Below are 10,074 nucleotides of genomic sequence, written 5' to 3'. Positions count from 1 at the left end.
GTCGGGTTAGCGTCGTCTGTTGTCGTAACTGATCAGTAAATGTTTTGTGTCCGTAACGTGTTTTGTGTCGTGTGTAAATGTTTATTTATTTTTACGTATTAAATATGACGCTCTTCATATGAAGAAAGAAGAAGTCCTTGTACTGCCTGATGATGACTTCACATAGGAGTCGAAACTAGTTGCAACTGCAATTAAATGGATTGCTTGATAGCAGGTATTTAAACCTTTTTAAAAATATTATTGAATTAAATTTTTCTATGTTTATGTTATTAATTAACACATACAAATAGGTAAGAAAATTTCAACCATAAGTTCAAAGTATTTTATTTCCTAATTGTGCAGAATTATATAAAAATCCCTTAAGTTTAAACTATTTTACAATTAAAATCTTTGTTTAAGAATCCACTTAACAAATTTAAATATATTTTCAAACAAAAGTAGAGACTAAACTATATGAGATCTATACATTTATAGCAACAAATAATCCATAACAGTATTAATTGTTTGAAATCTCAGTAAATTATTTTCAAATTACACAAAGCTGTATAGTGATAATAGTATACAGGCAAAGATAGTAAATAGTACAAAAAATAAGATGCAATTCCATAAGGCATAAAATTATAAAGTGTGCAGGCGAACTCCCAGTATTTGTTTTCAATAAAGCCAAGACTAAGGTGAAATAAATTGTAATTTAACAAAATTGATGTAAAAATAATAAAATACTTAAATTCTTCAATTACTTACAGTAGACTCCCTCTTATCCGGACTCCTCAGGACCGAGGCCAGTCCGGATAACGGGTTTTCTGGTTAAACCGACGTCCCCAAAAACTCATTAAAACGGACTGTTTACTGTGATATTCAACTTAAATTTAGGAGAGCATTGTATTTAGACACGTGATCACTGGTCTCAAATCTTTCCCACGAGAACAGTCGTTTCAGTACTGCCCACTTCCTGCCGATCCAGTCCGGTTAAACCAATGTGCTGATAAAAATTGCCCGGTTAAAGAGATGTCATTTCTGCCGAGTTGTAGTCCGGTTAAACCGATGTCCGGTTAAAAGGTGTCTGGATAAGAGGGAGCACTAGCTGAAAAAAAAAACTGTATATCTATTTTATTAACATTATTAGGGCTTTTGAAACAGCGAAGTCGCCTACTTTTTAAGCTGAAAATGATTGCAAGAATGTATGTTGGAGTGAGATTAACTTTGTAGGTTTTTTCCTGACATGAGATCAGCTGTTTCTTTGGGCCTTTCATTGAACCGATTCATCCAAGACATTATAGTGGGAATTTTAAAGACAACCCATCATAACAGCTAGAATTTAAAAATCTAATCTATTGATTTTGTATCTGTACAGTTATTCTTATTTAAATTAATGCTTCTCATTGAATGTATGTTACAAAAAATATTATTCTGTTTAAAATGAATATAAAAAATGTTTTTCCCACAGTTACCTGACAAAGCAGGCTTCCTTGCACTGATTATAGCACGCAAAGTTGCTAATTGCTGTATTTACTTACTTTTCTACACTAACTTTTTTGCCTCACACCAGTATTCCAACCGAAAAGCACAAAACAGTGTGGTTTTATTAGGCACGTAATACGTATACGCTTGGAAGTAAGTAGGCAAAACTTAAACATACGACTACAATCAGCTGGTGCAGTGATTCACAGCCTTTAGAATTTTGATACTACGACTTAACCTGTTGTTTCGTTTTAACGTTCTATTTTCATTCAACGCTTGAATTTAACCTAACCTAAAACGTGTGTTAGTGTTTGAAAGACTAGTTATTTATATGCTTTATAGTAACTGTAGGAAAAATATAATGTTTGACGCGAGAGCAAAGTGCACTAGTTACATAAATAACTATAGAATTCATCATTAGCTATAGCTACTTTTATGAAACTAAGTAAAATGTTTTCTATTGACTACTGTTTGTTAACGTAGAAAAGATATGAAACTATTCTAAATCAGAAATAATTTTTTATCGTCTGCAAAAAACAAAATTGTTGAAGCAAATTTCTAAATATTCACTACCCTACTAGCCCCTCTCAGAATGGGGTTTATTTTCAACTAGTTTTCTACGTTATTTCAAAAATGTTCCATAAGACTTGACTACTTTATTCAATTCATTCATAATAACGCTCACGGTTTTTCTCTAGGGTTAAGCTAAATAATTTAACTAGAATGTACAAGAGTAAGAACATGCTTGTGCGAATGTAGAAACTGCAATAAAATACTTTGAATAAACCCAAAACGCCAAACTATGGTTCACAAAACAGAACCACAGTTGGCTATAAAACCGTTCTAAAATACTAACGTTACAAATATTGTAACACTAATAACTGCCTTAAAAGTTGTAACAAGACTAGTAACACATTGATATCTAATAAGATTGTTTGATTTATAATTGGAAATTATTTTGATTATATGGAAATCCAAATGATGAAGTTATTAGCATACGTTCTTACAGTGCAAACCAACCTGATCAATAGATTTAAAAATATACACAGTGTCATTTTAGATTTTGAGTAAAGTGTTACTAGAGAAAGGTACTGATTTAGAGACCCATAGTTTTAAAGCAGTCTTGCATCTCACACTTTACTCTGTATATTACAAATTTTAAGGCAATAACAAAATTTTCAAATATTGAAAATCACCAAATAAACCTTTGCGGTTCTGCACTATCAGTCCAATAGAAAGTTTTGGTAACGAATAAAACAACTGTTGCAATATTGATCGCGAGAGCGAGCAGCATTTCAAACAACAATTGCCAAAACAGCCCCGGCTTGGCCTGTAACCTGAACATCAAGTATGGCACAATAAAGTACCTGAATTCCAACAGCTTTTGAGGCACCAAGTTCAAAACTATACAACCCCAATAGGCAATTTGAAATATTATACTTTTATGCTTGATACAATCTTGTATACAATACAATCCGAAAATATACCAAGGTATGACCAAATCCCGCAGTTTATCTTTCGACAATAAACGTTTCCAAATGTAGAAAGTGTAATGCCTGTTGTCCGCAAGCAAGTAAGGGTGAGCCATAGAGTTGAAATGGATTGCTAAAACACACAAACCAAGTGCGACAACGTAGTACATACGTCTTATAAGCACTGCTTGGAAAAACTGCCTCACTTTTACGATAAAAAGTGGCCAAGCGAATATAGAGGCAAAGAGGGCGAAATAAAGGAGCTGCGGGAAATGTAAAGTGACAGAATGAGCGGATTTGTCTCCGACCACGATACTCCGGTTGTACGCGACAAAGATGAGAAAGGATAGTCCGACGAATACATAACCGATTACATCGGCCAGAACGCGGCCGATAAAGTGTCCAATGCGGTAGGAGTCTTGTCTCATCAGCTCGGAGGCGGCAAAGTTTAACACCTGCGGCAAAATATAACCTATCAGGAATCAAGTTATTATAACAGAAAATATAACAAACCATTTCAACAATTATGTACAACTAGCTGAGTACCCGTCCTTTGTACGGGGTTGGTATACAATGCTTATTGCAGTTAAATACTCGTGCTTTGCATTTGCAATGAGAGAGGACACGTTTTGAGAAAATTTGGTTTACTATAATCTACGGTATACTATAGTATATAGAACATCTACCATAGCCATAATGTTCTACCACTTCACCTAAACAAAAGAAAGAAGTAAAGTTCACACACTCAGGTTTTGTTGCTGCTTGGTTCAAATTAGCTGTTGTCATAAATGTATAAAGAACTAATGATGCTGCACCCTGTTGGAAAACCGTGTAACCTTTAAATGCTATTGAACATCATAGAAACAAATTGTGTAGTTGAAACAGCTGGCAAAATTATTTAATTCCTTTTAAATATGAATACTCATAAGGTTAACATGGGAAACTTTAAAGCCGCTGAGGCGGAGCCCGAAAGGATTTTTGGGGCAAGAATATGTCTATATGTTAATCGGGAAGGTGAGCTATCATCATACCAAATTTCAACACAATTCGACCAGTAGTTAATGTGTGATTGAACTTCAAACAAACAAACAAACAAACAAACAAATAAACAAACAAACACACAAACTTTCACATTTATAATATTAGTATGAAGTATGATAATTGTTTGTTATACAATAATTGTTGTTGTACAATAATTATGTACAATAAGGCAAGGACAGTGAGTTGGTGGCTCAGTTGGTAGCCCCACGAACTTCGGGCCCAAGGCAGGTGCCTGCCACTATTCTTATCATTTCAATTCAGCCTTGTACTGTGCTGGCTCAACCCTTGCTTTGCTGGGTAAGTTCCACCCACCTGCCTCTGTAGCTCATGTAGACGCCAAAATGTAAGTAAAAAAGACCAGTTTAACCCTATTAAAACAGTAGAACATGGGAATAAGTAATTTTAAAACAACATTAACTTTACTAAATTAGTCATTTACCTAACCGATTAACAGAATACACCTACCAGACCACACACAGTAAGAAAATACCAACAAAATATTTATAGGGACATGAGCTAGTAATCTAGTTAAAATCAAATATTTTTTTAATCAGGCCTATATTAATTAACACAGAAAATCATTCATGTTTGATTATGAAATTTAAATAGACTAATAACACTATTCAAAACAAAGGTCTAATAACAAGATGGCCTAACAAGAGTGTAAACTAAGAAACATTCACTAGTAAATTTTATTTCTTACAAAAATTCAAACCTGTAAATACTTGAAGCTTGACTCAACAGCATTTGTAATTTTCTTCTTCCTCCTCCAGACTGCTTCGTCTTTCAAGAATTCCACAATCGCTTCCAAAGTGAAAAACGCAACCCAAATAATATTGGTTTGCCTGGTCACCACTGACATAAAACCTGTAAACGTGTCAAGTTAGAGAAGATTCAATGTTACACCTACTATTGAGTAGTTAATGATTTAGATGGATAACTGACTGATTATAGTGACTACCTAATAATCAGGAGGTGAATGATTCAGTCCTGAGAAGTCTGCAAATTTGTATGGTTTGAAATTAGTTCTACTTAGGTTTTTTTTATTGGGTTTTTTATGAATTACCATTGCTAAAAAAACAGCTTGTGTTAGTCATTAAAACACTCAACACAACAATACACAAGTGGTGTTACTCGATTCCACACTCGTCCTTCACTCAAATTTGGGTAAAAATAAGCCTACACCCAGTCGTGTCCTCATCTTCAGTTGTTAGCCTAGTAAAATACTAAATGGTAGAGTTAGAGCAGAGCGCTGATATTCATTTTTGCAGCAGAACACTTTTATCCAGCACAATCTGGATTTGGGTTGTGCAACATTTCCGAGAAATGCCAGATATTTAAACTACAAGTAAGTCTAACAAAAGCAATTTTTGTGAGGATGGCACAAATAGCCATCCTGCCCAAACAGAAAGTTGAAAGTGCTAAAGGGCCATTTGTGATTAAGTTCCTCTAATATTCTAAGTTCCCATAATCATAACTAATAAAAAATGTTTTCACAAAATACAATATATTTTTATGTAGGCCGAGCACAATATGACACAATTGCACAATATTGTACAAGAATATTCACAGAAAAACACCACTACACCTAATATAGCACTGAAAAAAGATCAACTCAAACGAAAATAGAAGGTTTATTCAGTGTAAATGATCCCTTTTAAAATATCACTGGATTATTGGCCTATCCGAGTTTCACTGTTCCCTGTACCTGCTATAGCTGACAGCCACGGTCTCTTCCTGAGATGAAGCAGGTAACACAACAACACCAGACATGTGGACACTGTGTCGGTGTAATACAGGAATGTGAAGAAGTACAGAGGTGGTAGCAGAGCGAGGTTAGCTGCGGTCATCAGAACCTTCCACTCCTCCTGTGGCAAACCTGAGTGGTAAAACTAGAAACAGCTGTTGTGATTCTCTTTACATGTTTTAGCGACTAAATACGCACCTAGGTTGCGTCCCCATCTCAATGATTGATAATTGATTGAATTGAATTTTGATAAACTAAATCCATTCATACTGTTTTTCCTGTTATGAACATAAAATCAAAAAATACAGTAATCAAACATATTATTACATAATTTGCCTCCAGGATTGATTTATTGACATCGATCCTATATTTTTCGTAGATGACTATAGTTTCGGGGTTAAACCCCCATTTTCAAATCTCGCTCTTCAGTCTTCGGTGATGTCAAACATATCTTCTTGTATTTGCTGTTATAAAAAATAAGTTATTTCACACATACACAGACATTTAGTTTACAAAATTATATACAAGCGCGAGGCCGGCTAAGGATTGTTGCAGTATGGTTTTCTTCCTAGTCCAACCTCACGCTCTTGTATATCATTTTGTAAACTAAATGATTCTGTATGTGTTTATGTGTTTAAGTTATTTTAGACAACGGCAAATGCAAGAAGATTTATGTTTGACATTGACGGCTGAAGAGAAAGATTTGAAAATAAGGTTTAACCCGAAAACTATAGTATTCTACGACAAATAATTAATTGATGACAGGTTAGTAACCTTCTTTATGTCAGTAATCAAAGGGCTCAAAGGGTAAAAATTATATTATACATAGGTACAACAAATGAAATAAGTTGTTACAAAGGTAACACCCCTACACCTCCCTACATAGGTACCCTAAGTACATAGGTAAAAAATCCCGTATTTTGCTTGATTTCTTCCTTTAAATAACTTTAGCACACTTAGCATCTTGTAACATGTTCATCACTTTCTTTAATCTCCATCCAAGCCTATATTTTGATAAGGGAGTTAGCCCTACAATTCATTGAAATGTGATTGTAAGGTTAACATGACCAATTGTTTGATGCTCCATGAATCTTAAATTATTCAAGGGTATGTAAGATAGGTACTGTATTTATTCAATAGACATGTTAGATATGTCTATAAATTCAATAGACTAAAATTGGTACAAAATTTTACATAGCGATAGATGAAGATTCCTTTTGTAAAAGATCTTTTTCAAAACCAACATTGAACTTTTTGGGGTTTTGATCCACAATCCTGGCTAGAATATAAGTTTATAAAATTGTGCTTGAAAAGCATCATATTTTTTCTATACTGAATTTTGATTCAAATTCAATTAAAAACAAACAGCTTTGGTTTGTCAAGGTCTTAGAAAAACATCCAGCCACAAGTATTGGGGTACTTTATAAACTTATCGCTTAAACATCTAAAGTGACAGGGGCTACAAAATAGTCTGAATGAAATACCGTCACATTAGGATGCAGAAGCTTCGTTATTTTATAAATCAAGTAGAAATTGACGACAGAGACAACCAAGTTGATGGCTCGTAGACCAAAGACACAGCAGAGATCTAGGCCTGTGACGGCAGACAGAGGCATTAGCACACCAACAGACACGAAGTAGAGCCCAGGCAAAGTGGTGATTTTAGGGTCCCACTGAAAACGTACAAATTGTTTTGTAAGAATATTACCTACGGTATTTAAAATTAATAAGTTGTTTTTTATAACCTGAAAAAATTTTATGATTTTCAACCCTGAATTGCCCACGCCTATCGCAATATTGTAGGAGCTTGGGGTAAATACTCACCCCGTCATGTTTGATTGGATTTGATCAATAAAACGACAAGCAATCTATTCGGAACTAAACAAATGTTAACGTTAACAATATAAACATGTAAACTGTATTTAAATTTATGTAAAAAAATGTACCGTAATGTGAAAGTTGATTTTTATACATTAAAATAGTCAATAGGCCTACATGTTTTTAATTCACGGACCTAGCAGATGCTTTCATTACAATTAGCGCAGCACTTGGTTGTTTTTTGGTCTACGTTTCTTAAGACAGCAATCACATAAACAGTAAAACCTCACTAACTCTACAGTCTGTGTAATTTGACAGTCAACTAAACCTGACAAGGCGCAAGTAAAAAGCAGTTTTATTCAGAATTTTTAGTTTTAATTGTTCAATCAACATTTATTTTAAAATTGTTTAGGCTACTCAATTTTTAAAAATACTCATGTAGATCCCTAGGTAAACAAATGTATAGCCTACTTAGACCTAAGTTAAGTAAAAATTATGCTGTTATGCAGGCCTATTAATTTATTAGAACCAATTAAAAAGGTTTCAAAGTCAATTCGACAACCTCTGGGGGGGTACCTACACAAATTGAAGAGTTATAGGTTGGCCGATTAGAAAGCGACCTCCTCTTACATGCGCAACAAATCCTCGCGCAGGTCGCTATCTGTCCGGCCCACCTAGTGAGGTTTTTAGTTTCAGTACGGTAGCACTATTTCGAGATATTTTTTGTTGGACTTTGTTGTTGTAGTTGTCCTATAAAATCAAGTGCGGTATCAAATATCCCTAGAGTAACTTACCTTACTGTAGGTCTACTTGGCATAACTTAAATTTGGTGAGTTGGTGGCTCAGTCAATAAGTAGCGCGTCATACGGTCACACAACACAGGCTTTCGATACCATTGCCAAGTACTTATACAAGCAAATTCAATGTTAACAAATTTCACCGACTTCTGTAGACCTAATGTTATTAAGAAAAGTTGCATAAGTTACTTAAGTTAACACAATTTAAACCCAAACACAAAACCACACTTGGCCTAACTAAGGTCTGATAAGTTCAAAATTAATTAAATAAGGGAGAGCTTAGGCCTAGGCATATTACCAACTTAGCTATAACTTAACTTATTATTTAACTTAAGTTTTAAAACAAAAATTAGGGATCAATAAGCTACCGGTGCCTACTAAGTTACAAAAAAAATGATGAAAATAAGCTAACACTTAACTAGAAATAATAACAACACCTAACTTACTATGTAACTTGCTAAATGCTAATTCATTATAAAGAATATTACAGAGTAAAATTTACCTCATCAAATTGTCCACGGCAATATTTGATAGTTTGTGGGATGTGGAATATTTCATCTATAAACGGTTTAGTCTGGGCAGAATAAACTAAAGTAAATAGGCCCACACTCAAAGAGAAAAACAATCCAGCACAAACGAAAAAATATTTATGTTTCATTTTGAAAAGTTCTAATTGTAATGTAATTTAGAACAAAATATTTACACTTCAAAGAAATTAGTCACCTGACAGCTAACCAGACATTTAGGTTATGTTTGTTAATTGTTTTTTCTTTGCTCTCGTCTTCTTATGTTTCTTCACCAACCACTTGACTTCTTCAATCCAATTATAGCCAGCAGGTTCAGTCCAGTACAGATCCATCTTCCTTAATTTCAATACAGATCAGCTTTTATTTTAAGTATGCAGCTGCGACACTCATAGATTTTTTTCTTAATTTCTTGGTTCTCTAATTTCTGAAAATTAAAAATTTATTGGCAAAAAGCATAATTTACTAGTAATGTAATGTTATTCCCTTTTGTTTTGACGCTCAACCTCTGTGTCTATACGCCTAAAATAAATTATTAAAGGGTCACCTTGGAATTGGGAAAGAAAAGTTTCTCATATTTCGGACCCGCATTGTACAACGGACTACCCGAGAGCCTAAAAACCGATGCATCCAACAATACCTTAAATATTAAGTTTAAAAAGTTTTTAAAAGATATAAATGTGTAGTTGTAGTAGTTTAATAACAAAAGTTGTTCTGAAAAACTGATATTTATCAGAGAAACGCTTTCTAATAAAGACGTTATTTATTTATCTCTTAGATGTTCTGAGATGTCTTAATAGGCCTGGCTCTTGTGAAAGAGGTTTTTCTTGACGAAACACTGCCTCAAAAGTTTTTAAATCCTGGATATGTTGTGGTACCGTAGCTTATTAAAAAAAACCTAACTGACACGGCAGTGAAAGAGGGCATGGCACATAGAGGTGTGAAATTAAATAGCATACATTGCATTAACTAACTGTACCACTGTACCTGATGACTATAGTAGGTTCAGTAAATAACCCTTTGATGCCCAAACATGGATGTAGATAAGAAAATATTTTTTATTGTTGATAACTACACTCTTTGGTGGCTAACATATTAGAAAAATATAAGTTTTAACATTTTTGAGGTTTAATAAAAAGTTAAAAAAATTATGAGGAAAATAATACTCATTGGGCAGTGAAGGTCTTAAAAAAAGCAAATTAAATCGACAAGAA

General features: G+C 33.9%; 1 protein-coding gene across 1 annotated transcript; it reads right to left on the bottom strand.

Annotated features, from left to right (window-relative positions):
* Window positions 1-335: 335 nt before the first annotated feature.
* Window positions 336-9,084, bottom strand: LOC128993990 (putative Dol-P-Glc:Glc(2)Man(9)GlcNAc(2)-PP-Dol alpha-1,2-glucosyltransferase). The gene is made up of 5 exons (XM_054418163.1): window positions 8,839-9,084; window positions 7,206-7,394; window positions 5,683-5,842; window positions 4,690-4,841; window positions 336-3,388 (listed from the first exon to the last, which is right to left on the bottom strand). The coding sequence occupies exons 1-5, from the start codon at window positions 8,992-8,994 to the stop codon at window positions 2,654-2,656; spliced, it is 1,392 nt and encodes a 463-aa protein (XP_054274138.1). The 5' UTR covers window positions 8,995-9,084; the 3' UTR covers window positions 336-2,653.
* Between the last annotated feature and the right edge of the window lie 990 nt (window positions 9,085-10,074).

This window comes from Macrosteles quadrilineatus, unplaced genomic scaffold (assembly GCF_028750875.1).
Source record: "Macrosteles quadrilineatus isolate MER2022 unplaced genomic scaffold, UCM_ALF_1.0 Scaffold_1__1_contigs__length_201487025, whole genome shotgun sequence".
Taxonomy (NCBI): domain Eukaryota; kingdom Metazoa; phylum Arthropoda; class Insecta; order Hemiptera; family Cicadellidae; genus Macrosteles; species Macrosteles quadrilineatus.
Note: the sequence above shows the minus strand (reverse complement) of the source record. Positions and strands in the feature narration are given on the sequence as shown.